This window comes from Anser anser, assembly GCF_964211835.1.
Source record: "Anser anser genome assembly, contig: SUPER_W_unloc_4, whole genome shotgun sequence".
Classification (NCBI taxonomy): Eukaryota; Metazoa; Chordata; class Aves; order Anseriformes; family Anatidae; genus Anser; species Anser anser.
In genome coordinates, this window is record NW_028154228.1 from 309,553 (window position 1) to 324,963 (window position 15,411).

The following is a 15,411-nucleotide window of genomic DNA, read 5'->3' on the forward strand; positions in this document are numbered from 1 at the left end:
TTGTAGAAGTAGATAAGGAGAATATAACTCTCCCTAGCAAAAATAATTCTAACTTTTGTATTTGTAACTTTGTTAGAATTGTCGAGTGTGATTTTTATATTTGGCACCAGTGGTATCCCACCAGTTGAGCAAGTCTAACAATACAATATAAACAGATGCTGGTCATCACTGGTGGGGTACACTCATCGGGTGGTCACCAACGGCAAATGACATTCTCAATACATTGTGTCACCCGATCATAGTCATATTGATCTTAGTTGGTATAAGTCTTGTATTTTCTGTAATTATACTAATCTGGAACTGGAGAATGTTATACCGGATAGCCATGCTGACTTCTTTGTCGCACGTCCATGGTATGGCATTAAGTGATCAGTACCAAGTTGGGAATCTTTGCTGAAAAAAAAAAAAAAGAAGGGTTATAGTCATAGGGAACTCCCTTCTGAAAGGAACAGAAGGCCCGATTTGTTATCCAGACCTGACCCATAGGGAAGTCTGCTGTCTCCCTGGGGCATGGGTAAAAGACATTGCTCAGAGAGTCACTTGCCTGATATGTCCCTCTGATTATTACCCTTTATTGGTTTTTCAAGTTGGCAGTGACAATGTGGCAAAAAGAAGCCCAAGAGTGATCAAAAGGGACTTTAGGGCTTGGGGGCGACTGGTTGAAGGATCAGGTGCACAGGTAGTGCTTTCCTCCATCCTTCCAGTAGTGGGGATCATTACTGAAAGAAACAGGCAAACCCAGCTGATCAATACATGGCTCCAAGACCTTCACAGGAAGGTCTACATGAAGACCTTCTTCTACAGGAAGAACTGGAGATCTGCATGCGGTCGCAAGGCTATGATGTCATTGCAATCACAGAGACATGGTGGGATAGCTCGCATGACTGGAATGCTGTCATGGAAGGCTACATGCTTTTTAGAAAAGACTGGCCAGGAAGGCAAGGTGGTAGAGTTGCTCGTTATGTGAGAGAGCAACTGGAATGCGTGGAGCTCTGCCCAGGGGTGAACAAAATGTGGGAATAAAAATGTTGTTTTTGCACAGAGATGCATTGTTTAGAGGGAAGGAATGTGGTATTGAGATGTGCTTGCAGTGATAAGAAAGCTTAACAGACAACCTTGTAAAATGCAGACAACCAGAATCCTTAGAGCAATTAGGCGGAAATCACTGTGTAAGAAACATTACCACCTCAAAGAGTATAAAAGGCAAGAGAAATTTGACTTATAACAGGCCTGCAACTGAAAGCCATGTATTGTCTGTGAAGCACCAGATAGATTTTGAACCTGGATTCCCCAGTCAATGGGGAAACAGGGGAGGGTCCCGGTCCTCAAGAAAAAAAGTATATAAACTGTGTTATGGAACTAGTAGGTGCGCTCCTGCTTGTGGGACGCCCGCCATTGCAATCGCGAATAAAATTGCTACTTCACTGAGATCCTCGCCTGGGCCTATGTTATTGGCTACAGAGTGTTTCTCACAAAAGAGCGAGTTGAGAGCTTATGGGTAAGGACTAAAGGGCAGGCTACCATGGCTGACACTGTTGTGGGTGTTTGCTACAGGCCACCTGATCAGGAAGAGGAGGTGGATGAAGCCCTCTTCAGACAGCTCCAAGTAGCCTCTCAGTCACAAGCCCTGGTTCTCATGGGGGACTTCAACCACCCTGATATCTGCTGGGAAGACCACACAGCTAGGCACAAACAGTCCAGGAGGTTCCTGCAGTGCATTGATGACAACTTTTTGGCACAGGTGGTGGAGAAGCCAACAAGGGGAGGTGTGCTGCTGGACCTTGTACTAACGAATGAGTAAAGACTAGTTGGAGATGTGAGGGTAGGGGGTGGCCTTGGCTGCAGTGACCACGGAGTTCATGGTGGAGTTCAGGATCTTGAGAGGAGGAAGCAGGGCAAAAAGTAGGATTGCGACCCTGGACTTCAGGAGAGCAGACTTTGTCCTCTTCAGGGATCTACTTGGAAGAATTCAATGGGTTAGGGCCCTAGAAGGAAGGGGAGTCCAAGACAGTTGGTCAGTATTCAGGCATCATCTTCAAATACATAAGTAGAAAAAGGAAGACTGGGGAAAATGTTGGCTTGCTGCTGAATGGGGCGGGTGCCCTGGTGACAAAGGATACGGAGAAACCTTTTTTGCTTCAGTCTTTACTGCTAAGATCAGCCCTCAGGGATCTCAGACCCTGGAGACAAGAGAGGAAGTCCGGCAAAATTAGGACTTTCCCTTGGTCGAAGAGGATCAGGTCAGAGCTCATCTAAGCAAACTTGACATCCACAAATCCATGGGCCCCAATGGAATGCACCCACAGGTGCTGAGGGAGCTGGCTGATGTTATTGCTAGGACACTCTCCATCATCTTTGAAAGGTCATGGAGAACAGGAGAGGTGCCTGAGGATTGGAAGAAAGCCAGTGTCACGCCAGTCTTCAAAAAGGGCAAGAAGGAGGACCCAGGCAACTACAGGCCAGTCAGCCTCACCTCTGTCCCTGGAAAGGTGATGGAACAGCTCATCCTGGAGGTCATCTCCAAGCATGTGGAGGATAAGAAGGTGATCAGGAATAGTCAGCATGGATTCACCAAGAGGAAATCATGTTTGACCAATCTGCTATCCTTCTATGATGAGATGACTAGCTGGGTAGATGAGGGGAGATAAGTGGATGTTGTCTACCTGGACTTAAGCAAGGCTTTTAACACTGTTTCCCTTAACATCCTCATAGACAAGCTCAGGAAGTGCGGCCTAGATAAGTGGACAGTGAGGTGGACTGGCACTTGGCTGGATGGCAGAGCTCAGAGAATTGTGCTTAGCGGTGCAGAGTCTAGTTGGAGGCCTGTAGCTAGAGGTGCTCCCCCAGGGATCAGTACTAGGTCCAGTGTTGTTCAACTTATTCATCAGCAATCTGGATGATTGAATGGAGTGCACCCTCAGTAAGTTTGCTGAAGACACGAAGCTTGGAGGAGTGGCTGATACCCCAGAGGGCTGTGCTGCCATTCAGAGGGACCTCGACAGGCTGGAGGATTGGGCCAAGAGGAACCTCATGAAGTTCAACAGGGGCAAGCGCAGGGTCCTGCACCTAGGGAGGAATAACCCCAAGCACCAGTACAGGCTGAGGGCTGACCTGCTGGAGAGCAGCTCTGCAGAGAGACGCCTGGGAGTCCTGGTGGACAGCAGGCTGACCATGAGTCAGCAATGTGCCCTTGTGGCCAAGAAGGCCAATGGTTTCCTGGGCTGCATTCGGAAGAGTGTTGCCAGCAGGTCAAGGGAGGTGATCCTCCCCCTCTACTCAGCCCTGGTGAGGCCACACCTGGAGTATTGTGTCCAGTTCTGGGCTCCCCAGTACAAGAGGGACATAGAACTACTGGAGCGAGTTCAGAGGAGGGCTACTAAGATGATTAGAGGACTGGAGCACCTGTCGTACAAGGACAGGGTTTGAGAACTGGACCTGTTTATCTTGGAAAAGAGAAGACTGAGGGGAGACCTCATCAATGAATATAAATATCTGAGGGGAGTAACCTCACTCTGCAGTCTGGATGCCATTTAGCTGGTGGGTTTGTATGATCCCACATAATCATTTGCACTGGCTTCTACGAGAGGCTTGCTAATAATGAGAAGCCTCAAACCATATTTTCTGTTTTGTGACAGAACAAGATCTTAGTGGGTACAAGAAATGTAAAACTGGTCATGCTCATGCTGATTTACTGAGACAAAATCTGTTTAAAATCACATAAATGTAGGGAAGTTTACAAGATTTAAAAGCGATGGGAAGCTCTGCTGTGCCCAGCCAGAGCCAAAGAGTCCCACAGAAACCTGAGTGTTTTGGGATACCACAGTCCTTTGGTCAGCATCCCATAGCATAACACAACAGCCAGTTCCACCCAGCATGTCAGGACTCCTCAAAAGCATGATTCCCTGCTTCTTCCCTTCCTATAGTCATAATTCAAGATTTTAAATACTAAAAACTAAATTCTATGAACTAGCTTGCTAATCCAAATTAATCCCCTCCACTGCCTGGACCTGCAAACAGTAGTGTACGGCAAAGATTTGGGGCTCAAACTTGTCCCTTCCCTTGTGATATGGACATGGTAGTGGTGGTTCCCAGGATCTGGCATCACATTGGTTTAATTTTGCCTTCTGTGCCCCTTCCCTGGAGTATTCACTGGTAGGAGGTTTTAATGCTGATGATGTTCAGCTCTGTCAAAAGAAGTGGCTGTAGTTAAACCCTGTAGTTCACTGAGTCCTTTCTGCTGCTTATTGGGTCTGAAGATCATCAGGCTTTAACTGAGCATTCAGGTTTAAGTGTGCTTTACTCTGAAACTGCTTACCACTGATCTGTTTGTCTCTAACTTTTTGGCAATTACAACCCAGCTGCCTTTAAATAAAATCTCATTTAATACCAACAGCTCCTCCTTGAAGTATCTACAGGGAGTGCGAGTGTACTACCTCTGCTACTCAGCTGTAATGGCTGAATTATTTCTGAACAGTGACTGTCAGTAGTCATCTACTACAATCCACATCCTGTCAGCTTCTTTTTAAAAGTCTGATTATGTACAAAACTTAACTCTGGACTTTGCTTCTCTGCATTTTAGTCAAATTTTGCAAAGCTTACTTTTGAGGGTGAGAAGATAACTGCATTCTCAGGGGAGGAATCTGTCAGACTCTTTCTGACAATGAGAATAAGCCTTATCAACCAGCATAAATCTCTTATAATAAGATGTTCTGCATCAGTGGACAAAAAAGAAATCTTCCTCTCAGGTATTCAGTGTTGAATGTGCATATCTGAAGTAATTTTGAAGGAGATGGGAACAGAGCTCTCAACATTTCTTCAAAACTGATAGATTATTAATAATTTTTTGCTCCTACCTGGAGATTCAAATGAGTCTAACTGAGACACATCGGTCTCGATTGTGCAGTATCTCAGATCATGGTCCCCAGCCACATCTAGACACAGACACAAAACCAGAGCTATATGCTGTGGGTGTAGTAAACTTTCATTAATCTTTGCCAACTGTATTTGTCATTATATTTCCCTTTCTCTTACCCTGCCTCAACCCTGGAAAGCACTGTTAATGTAAACTACTTATTTAAACTCATTGCTTGCTAGTAAGGAAGAAATCACACATTTTTAGATGTCTAGATCTGGCTTTTTAGTTTTCCCAGGCTCCTGGAGAGGTGTGGTTACATTTTACAGGTCTGGCTAAGACTAACCAGTGCCTGGCAGTAGTTACATAAATAAAGTCACTCTATGGAGAAGAAGAAATGAATTTTCAATTTAGAGTTCAAACCAACTGTGATTGCAGAGATCTCCCTCAACATCTCTCAAAACACCAATTTGGACTCCTTATCAGCACTTAAGCTGAGGGAGGAAGAAAATGAAACGGGGTCTAGTGGGTATTTAAGGGCAAACACACCTGCATAACATAATTATACATCACTATCCTTATCTGCAAATTTTACTGTATACCGACAGAGATAACCAAAGATCATTGATAATGTCCTATAACCACTTAGAAACAGATCCAGAGCTGTAGTCTCTGTAAAGTGATCTGTGCTTCACCAAATTTTATACTAGCCAGTTGCCCTTCTTCACAGGAGACTTAAGGCATTCTCACTCTTGAATGAAAGGGGGTTTTATGCATAATGAAAAGCCACTCTGGCCTGTGGTGGTACTGAGGAATCTTCCCACACAGAATTTCACATAGGAGCCAGAGAAGAGCACTCATTTTTCACATTTTTGTGGCTTGGTGATGCAGCAGTGACTGCACCATGGATTTGTTTGCCTTCATTTTGCAGTCACTGTCCCAATCTCAGTGAACCACAGAAAGCAATTAGCACCTCTGAGTGGCATTTGAGAGGACAGGAGGAGCTGTCAGGCTTTACCCTACAGAGCCCCTCAGGACTGCAATATGCCTGACCTCCAGTGCCTCATTTGTTTGTGGGTAAACTGCAATTCATTTCCAGCACTATCAGACTTGGGCTTTTGACAAGCATTTGCCAGCACTATTGTTGTGGTTTAACCCGGCCAGCAGCTAAGCACCACACAGCCGTTCGCTCACCCTCCCCCCTCATTTTCTGGGATAGGGGAGAAAATCAGGAAAAAAATGAAAGCTTGTGGGTTGAGATAAAGACAGTTTATTAGGACAGAAAAGGAAAATAATAATAATGATGATAATAGTACTACTAGTAATAGTGTATACAAAACAAGCGATGCATAACGCTATTGCTCACCTTCCGCTGACCGATGCCCAGCCTATCCCCGAGCAGCCGGCGCCCCACCCCGGCCAGCCACCCCTATATATTGTTTAGCATGACGTCAGATGGTATGGAATACCCCTTTGGCCAGTTTGGGTCAGCTGTCCTGGATCTGTCCCCTCCCAGTTCCTGCTGCATTCCCAGCCTGCCCGCTGGCAGTGTGAGAAACACTCTGTAGCCAATAACACAGGCTCAGGTGAGGATCTCAGTGAAGTAGCAATTTTATTTGCGATTGCAGTGGCGGGCGTCTCACAAGCAGGAGCGTGCCTACTAGTTACATAACACCGTTTATATATTTTTTTTCTCGAGGACCGGGACCCCCCCCTGTTTCCCCATTGACTGTGTAGTCCAGGTTCACAACCTATCCCATGCTTCACAGACAATACATGGCTTTCAGTTGCCGGCCTGTTATTTTTCAAATTTCTTTTGATTTTTACAGTCTTTGAGGTGGTAATGTTTCTTCCCTTATCTGACTTGACTTGATACCATGATTTTCGCCTAATTGCACTGAGTCTGGTTGTCTGCATTGTCTGTTAAGCTTTCTTATCACTGCAAACATATCTCAATAACACATTCCTTCCCTCTAAACATTGTAACTCTGTGCAAAAACAACATTTTTGTTCCCACAGCAAGACAGTGTGAGAAGCTGAAAAGTCCTTGGCTTAGTGTAAGCACTGCTCTGCAACAATTAAAACATCAGCGTGATATCAACATTATTCTCATCCTAAATCCCAAACACAGCACCCTACCAGCTACTAGGAGGAAAATTAACTCTATCCTAGACAAAACCTAGGAAAACCTAGGAAAACACCTGAAGCACTCAGCCCTCCGTCTTCTAAACAAACAATGCCATCTTTTTCACAACATTTACATTTCAACAGGACCCAAGCCGAATGCCAATTTTTTCTCACGCACTTTGTTAGTAAGCCCACACAAAACAAGGAATCACTCCTATGTATCCGTCAATATGGGGGTTTAAAAAGGTATTGAGGCCTAAATAAATTCGCTCTCCCCCTTCTTACCAAATTCCCAGGACTCAAGCCCGAACCACCAAAGAAGTGACTAAGTGACTCTCTGTTCTACAGCTTTGATAATCAGTCAGGCGCCCCGCCCCCCTCCAATACTTGGGAAACCAACCAAACACCACAGTGAATACACCAAATCTTCTAAACTGTTACTTAGATAATGCTCCCACCTTCCTCCTTGTCAAACTCAAAACATTTAAGAACAAAATAGGATTACAAGATGCACCGCCGGGCCCATATACTAGGCACCACCAGTCAACACTTGGATAAAACTGCACTTCCTTTCAATCTGTCATGAGCTTCGTTTGCCTCCGGCCGTTCCCCTCGTGGAGAATATGGAACTGCGGATTGGAACTCCGCACTCGCTTCGCAGCGATGCTGCATCTCACGTGTTATAAATTAGTTCTGGTAGAAATCATTCCCGACACATCGTGGGTAAGGTAGATCGAATTTCAATTTATTTGAGCATTTCAGCAAGCAGCGATAAGTAAAACAGCGCTGGGAGGCCGGGGAGACTCCTGTTCCGCCAACGGCGCGCACCTAAGCCCGCCAGAGTCTCGATTATCCTAGTAGTTCCAGGTTTAGTGGCACCTAGTAGTTCCAGGTTTAGTGGCACCTCCTGGTGTCTTCTACGACTGCGCGGCCTGTTGCTAGGGGGTCTTCGTCAGTTCTCTGGTGGACAAAACCAGGACAGTATCCAGCCCTTATTCTATACCATTTATGATACCATCTCTGAAACATCCCTCATTATCAGAGAGCACTGCAGTCAGTGCAGTTGTGCAAAGGAAGGCACTTCATCTCCCTGCCTCCATCCCCACTCTTGGAATAATTTTCATGCCAAAGGTAACAAGGAGATGCATAGACCAAAATGCATCAACATTTGCTTATAACTTTCCTATATCATTCAGCAAAGTATTCTCTTTGCATGTAAAGAAGCACCTTGATAAATGATGACAGCAGGAATTATATCATGTCTCGATCAGCTGAAAATTATACTTTTTTAATTCACACTGCAAGGCACATGAACTGAATGCTCACTGGATCTGCTTGATGGCAGACAGGACAGCTCTCACCTAGAGCAGCGCTGCACGGAAAGAACATCTTGCTAACGAAGGCTGATCGCAGATTAAGTTCATGCTTATCCAGCTCTACTCTGGTAACAAAACCTATGTTTCTGCTGTGGTTTTACTCATGTGAGACTAGCAAAACACATAGTTCTTGGACAAGAAAGACACAGGAACAGGAGGTGATTACCAGCAGGTCAAGGGAGGTGATCCTCCCCCTCTACTCAGCCCTGGTGAGGCCACACCTGGAGTATTGTGTCCAGTTCTGGGCTCCCCAGTACAAGAAGGACATAGAACTACTGGAGCGAGTTCAGAGGAGGGCTACTAAGATGATTAGAGGACTGGAGCACCTGTCGTACAAGGACAGGGTTTGAGAACTGGGCCTGTTTAGCCTGGAAAAGAGAAGACTGAGGGGAGACCTCATCAATGTGTTTAAATATCTCAGGGGAGGGTGTCGAGAGGATGGAGCCAGTCTCTTTTCAGTTGTGCCCAGCGAGAGGACGAGAGGCAACGGGCACAAACTGAAGCACAGGAGGTTCCAGCTCAATATGAGGGGGCACTTCTTTACTGTGAGGGTGACAGAGCACTGGAACAGATTGCCCAGAGAGGCTGTGGAGTCTCCTTCTCTGGAGATATTCAAAACCCGCCTGGATGCCATCCTGCGCAACATGCTTTAGGTGATCCTGCTTGGCAGGGAGGTTGGACTAGATGATTTTCAGAGGTCCCTTCCAACCTCAACCATTCTGTGATTCTGTGATGCACCCAGCCTTACGGGAGGCAGGAGGAAAATTCCTACTAAAAGTTTCAGGCCTGCTGGGACAGGCCCCACATGAAGACAGTGGGGTAGATGAGACAGGACTTTTCCCTTAATCTGCCAAGCCTCTGTTGCTGACAAACACAAATGCATCAGCAAGAACCAAATGCAACAGCAAGAACCCCATGCTGAATTGTCATGACTGACTGCCAAAAAAAACATGTTGCAATTCACTGACTGAGGGATTTTTTTGACATACAGTAAAATGACTGGTGGCATTTTCTGCAATTAAGAGACACTGATGCTGTGCCTGTATTGCTAAATAAGCCTGTATTGCTCTTGCCAAGGCGATCGGCTCCGGGGCAGACGCGTTCTGCAGCGGAGCGGGGGATCGGGACAGGCAGGGCTTTTTTTCCGACATCGAGGCCGCTCGAGGAAGCCGCCAGGACCCGGCAGCCCCCACGAGGGAGGCTGACGAGGCGTAGGCGGAGCCAGCAGCGCCCCCTCCCCGGCCGTTCAAAAGCAGCCCCTAGGGAGCGCGAGCGACCAGGAGCGCGGCGACCAGGGCGGGCAAACAGGGCGTGGCACGTCAGAAGGGTGGGGCTTGGCAGTTTGAGTGGCAGTTCGCGCAGGCAGGGCGAGCAGGGAGGGCGGAGGGGGCAGAGTCTCCCCCCGCCCATAAGAACAACACCTTTAACGGCTGTCGACCGCTAGCTAGGCAGCAATGGTCTTCACCAGGCAGAGCGCTCTCTCTAGAAAGTCTGTACCCACCCAGACTGACCGCCTGCTCAACAATGCGGCAGTTCAGGTCTCTGGGTGCAGGGACTGCCTGAGCCTGTTGCTGCCATCTGAGGGAGGCAGAGGCACCGTGTGTGTGAGGTGCGAGCAGGTGGATGACCTGGTCCACCTGGTGGCAGAACTCAAAGAGGAAGTGGATAGGTTGAGGGCTATCAGGGAGTGTGAGCGGGAGATAGACTGGTGGAGCGACTCCCTGCAGGAACCTGAAGGAGAGGTACCAGGGTGAGACGCCCCAAATGGGGGTGGACCCCCTGCCCTGTCGCTGTCGGGCAGAGGGAGGCGACCTAGGAGTTGAGGAGGAATGGAGACAGGTCCCTGCTCGACCTCGCAGGCGATGCCCCCCCCCCCCCCCCCCAGCCCCACCTTCCCAGGTGCCCTTACGTAACAGATTTGAGGCCCTGGAGCTTGAGAGACCGGTGGGTGAGGACGAGGTAGAAAGTCTACCCAGGAGGATACCTAGGGTGAGGAAGCCGACTCCACGCCTCAAGAGTGCCTCCACCAAGAAAGATAGAAGGGTGATCGTTGTAGGCGACTCCCTTCTCCGGGGAACAGAGGGCCCTATTTGTCGACCTGACCCTACCCGGAGGGAAGTCTGCTGCCTCCCTGGGGCCAGGGATGTTGCCAGGAAGCTTCCCAACCTGGTTCGCCCCTCTGACTACTACCCTCTTTTGATAGTCCAGGCTGGCAGTGATGATATTGAAGAGAGAAGCCTGAAGGCTATCAAACGGGACTTTAGGGGACTGGGACGGTTAGTGGATGGAGCGGGAGTACAGGTGGTGTTTTCGTCTATCCCTGCAGTGGCAGGGAGGGGTACCGAGAGGACACGGAAAGCCCACCTGATTAACACGTGGCTCAGAGGCTGTTGCCAACACAGAAATTTTGTTTTTTTTTGACCACGGGGCGCTTTACTCGGCACCCGGCCTGGTGACCGCAGACGGGTCCCTATCTCTAAGGGGAAAACAGATCCCAGCCCAGGAGCTGGCAGGGCTCGTTGAGAGGGCTTTAAACTAGGAAAGAGGGGGGATGGGGCTGAAATTAGGCTTGTTGGAGCTGTACCAGGGGGAACAATGGCAAAGCCGGGAAAGAAGGCAATGGCCCAACTGAAGTGCATCTACACTAACGCACGCAGCATGGGTAACAAACAAGAGGAGCTGGAAGCCATCGTGCAGCGGGAAGGCTATGACTTGGTTGCTGTCCTGGTTCCAGTTAGGACAGAGTTAATTTTTCCTCATAGTAGCTGGTAGGGTGCTATGTTTTGGATTAGGATGAGAAGAGCGCTGATAACATGCTGATGTTTTAATTGTTGCAGAGCAGTGTTTACACCAGGCCAAGGACTTTTCGGCTTCTCGCTCTGTCCTGCCAGCGAGCAGGCTGGGGGTGCAGCAGGAGCTGGGAGGGGACAGACCCAGGACAGCTGACCCAAAGTGGCCAAAGGGGTATTCCATACCATCTGACGTCATGCTAAACAATATATAGGGGTGGCTGGCCGGGGTGGGGGGCGGGCTGCTCGGGGATAGGCTGGGCATCGGTCAGCGGGTGGTGAGCAATTGCATTGTGCATCACTCGTTTTCTTACACATTATTATTATTAATACTATTATCATTATCACTATTATTATTATTATTGTTATTATTATATTCCTGTCTTAATAAACTGTCTTTATCTCAACTCACCGGCTTCACTTTCCCGTTTCTCTCCCCCATCCCAGAGAGGGAGGGGGGAGGGTGAGCGAACGGCTGTGTGGTGTTTAGCTGCCAGCCGGGTTAAACCACAACAGTCCTTTTGGCGCCCAACGTGGGGCTCGAAGGGTTGAGATATCGACAAATTTGACCAGAGTGTGTTAAACTAAAATTGGTATAAGTATTGGACCTGCTTAATAGTTGCTAGTCACGATGTTGATTGCCTTAATCTCCAGTCTGCTGTGCCTGTTTTCCAAATTGAGTTTTATAGTGCGTTACTTTCTGTATGTGCTCCCTGTTGCACTGTTTATCCTTTCCGGGCCCTGGTTTAAGATTGTTATGGTACTGTGCGGTGTAACAATGGCTTATGAAATGATGAAATTTCTGGTCAAGAGACTAACCTGGTATTTGTACTCAGCATTGACGTCGACTCTATACTTTGGAAACCATATCTCGGAAACTATTAGCAATTACACCTATTGCCTGTTTTCGTTAGGGAGCCAATCTGTGAAGGGGACAGGGGAAGACATGTTTCCCTACCTGTTCACTCTCCCTTTCTCCTTCACCACCCTCTTATCCCCCGAGCTAGTTACGGTGGTTCTCCGAGATGTTGAATATCCTTGGGATACTCAGACCAGCCTGCTCTTGTTGTTATGTCTCCTGAATGCGCTTCAGGTTTTGTTGTGGGTTAAACAACTACTTAGGAATCTCATCCGGAGATCTGTCTTGAGGCGGGATAGTTGCGAGTGGCAGGGAGTGTGGGAGGATATGGGCAGGTTTCTAGAGCAGTGGTCACCTCCAGTGTTTTGGACATTCACCCCTGAACAACTGCAAAATCCTAAAATGCAGGCTGCTCAACGGCGAGGTTGCCAGGGGGTTGGAGAATGCTGTGACTGAACTTAATGGTAAAGCCAAAAGCCAAGTGACTGCTAAAAGGGCTGCTTTGGAAGAAATAGGAAACAAAGTTACAACAAGAGGAACATGTGTAACTAAGAAAACAGACTGCTTCAAATCATCCGTAAAGCCCAGTAAGATGACGAATACAATTATACCGCCTAATCCTCCAGCTGCTGTGAAACAAGTGCTCAAAGAAACTACTGTTCCAAAGGTTCTGTCTCCTGTCCCTATGGATGTATCTATGCAAGAAGAGGATTTGTGCCAAGCCTTCTCTGATGTGTTGCTCAACAACGTAGAAGACATTGATGCCGAGGACTGTGGGAATCCCCAGCTCTGTAGTGACTATGTAAAAGACATCTATCTGTATCTGAGACAGCTTGAGCTGCAGCAGTCGGTGCGCCCACGTTACCTTGATGGGAAGACAGTCAATGGGCGTATGCGTGCAATTTTAGTTGACTGGCTTGTCCAGGTCCACTCAAAATTCCAGCTTCTGCAGGAAACACTGTACATGTGTGTCGCAATAATGGACCGCTTCTTACAAACTCATTCAGTACCTCGTAAGAGACTTCAGTTGGGGGTGGTTACAGCAATGGAAGCAGAACAACTGGCTGGTAGGGTGCTATGTTTTGGATTAGGATGAGAAGAGCGCTGATAACATGCTGATGTTTTAATTGTTGCAGAGCAGTGTTTACACCAGGCCAAGGACTTTTCGGCTTCTCGCTCTGTCCTGCCAGCGAGCAGGCTGGGGGTGCAGCAGGAGCTGGGAGGGGACAGACCCAGGACAGCTGACCCAAACTGGCCAAAGGGGTATTCCATACCATCTGACGTCATGCTAAACAATATATAGGGGTGGCTGGCCGGGGTGGGGGGCGGGCTGCTCGGGGATAGGCTGGGCATCGGTCAGCGGGTGGTGAGCAATTGCATTGTGCATCACTTGTTTTCTTACACATTATTATTATTAATACTATTATCATTATCACTATTATTATTATTATTGTTATTATTATATTCCTGTCTTAATAAACCGTCTTTATCTCAACTCACCGGCTTCACTTTCCCGTTTCTCTCCCCCATCCCAGAGAGGGAGGGGGGAGGGTGAGCGAACGGCTGTGTGGTGTTTAGCTGCCAGCCGGGTTAAACCACAACAGTTGCCATCACGGAAACGTGGTGGGACCACTCTCATGACTGGAGTGCTGCAATGTCTGGCTATAGGCTCTTCAGAAGGGACAGGCAGCACAGAAGGGGTGGTGGTGTGGCTCTCTATATTAGAGAGTGTTTTGATGTTGAGGAACTGGAGGCTGGGAATGATAAGGTTGAGTCCCTATGGGTTAGGATCAGCGGGAAGGCCAACAAGGCAAGCATCCTGGTGGGGGTCTGTTATATACCGCCGAACCAGGATGAGGAGACAGATGAGGAGTTCTACAGGCAGCTGGCAGAAGCCGCGAGATCGTCAGCGCTTGTTCTCATGAGGGACTTCAACTTCCCAGACATATCCTGGAAGCACAACGCAGCCCAGAGGAAGCAGTCTAAGAGGTTTCTGGAGAGCATGGAAGACAGCTTCCTGACGCAGCTGGTTAGTGAACCTACCAGGGGACGAGCCCCGCTAGACCTTCTGTTCACAAACAGTGATGGACTGGTGGGAGATGTGGTGGTCGAGAGCTGTCTTGGGCCGAGTGACCACGAAATGGTTCAGTTCTCTATTCTTGGCGAAGTCAGGAAGGGGACCAGTAAAACCGCTGTCTTGGACTTCCGGAGGGCTGACTTTGAGCTGTTCAGGACACTGGTTGGCAGAGTCCCTTGGGAGGAGGTTCTGAAGGGCAAAGGAGTCCAGGAAGGCTGGGCGCTCCTCAAGAAGGAAATCTTAATGGCTCAGGAGCGGTCTGTCCCCACGTGCCCAAAGACGAGCCGACACGGAACTAGACCGGCCTGGCTGAACGGAGGGTTGTGGCTCGAGCTTCGGAGAAAAAGGAGGGTTTATAATCTTTGGAAAAGAGGGCGGGCTACTCAAGAGGACTATAAGGATGTTGCGAGGCTGTGCAGGGACAAAATTAGAAAGGCCAAAGGTCATCTGGAGATCAATCTGGCTACTGCCGTTAAAGATAACAGAAAAAGTTTTTATAAATCCATAAACACAAAAAGGAGGACTAAGGAGAATCTCCATCCTTTATTGGATGCGGGGGGGGAAACTTAGTTACAAAAGATGAGGAAAAGGCTGAGGTGCTCAATGCCTTCTTTGCCTCAGTCTTTAGCGGCAAGACCAGTTGTTCTCTGGATACCCGGTACCCTGAGCTGGTGGAAGGGGATGGGGAACAGGATGTGGCCCTCACTATCCACGAGGAAATGGTTGGCGACCTGCTACAGCACTTGGATGTACGCAAGTCGATGGGGCCGGATGGGATCCACTCGAGGGTACTGAGCGAACTGGCGGAGGAGCTGGCCAAGCCGCTTTCCATTATTTATCGGCAGTCCTGGCTATCAGGGGAGGTCCCAGTCGACTGGCGGCTAGCAAACGTGACGCCCATCTACAAGAAGGGCTGGAGGGTAGACCCGGGGAACTATAGGCCTGTTAGCTTGACCTCAGTGCCAGGGAAGCTCATGGAGCAGATTATCTTGAGTGTCATCACGCGGCACTTACAGGGCAACCAGGCGATCAGGCCCAGTCAGCATGGGTTTATGAAATGCAAGTCCTGCTTGACGAACCTGATCTCCTTCTATGACCAAGTGACGCGCTTGGTGGATGAGGGGAAGGCTGTGGATGTGGTCTACCTTGACTTCAGTAAGGCTTTTGACACCGTTTCCCACAACATTCTCCTCAAGAAACTGGCTGCTCGTGGCTTGGACTGGCGGACGCTTTGTTGGGTTAAAAACTGTCTGGATGGCCGGGCCCAAAGAGTTGTGGTGAATGGAGCCAAATCCAGTTGGAGGCCGGTTACTAGTGGAGTCCCCCAGGGC

At 48.4% G+C, this 15,411-nt stretch overlaps 1 protein-coding gene across 1 annotated transcript; it reads left to right on the forward strand.

Moving 5' to 3' along the window:
* Positions 1–753: 753 nt before the first annotated feature.
* Positions 754–13,099, forward strand: LOC310888932 (G2/mitotic-specific cyclin-B2-like; the record flags this gene model as incomplete). Its single annotated transcript, XM_083852573.1, has 3 exons — positions 754–866; positions 1,555–1,797; positions 12,352–13,099. The coding sequence occupies 3 exons, from the start codon at positions 754–756 to the stop codon at positions 13,097–13,099; spliced, it is 1,104 nt and encodes a 367-aa protein (XP_083708699.1).
* Between the last annotated feature and the right edge of the window lie 2,312 nt (positions 13,100–15,411).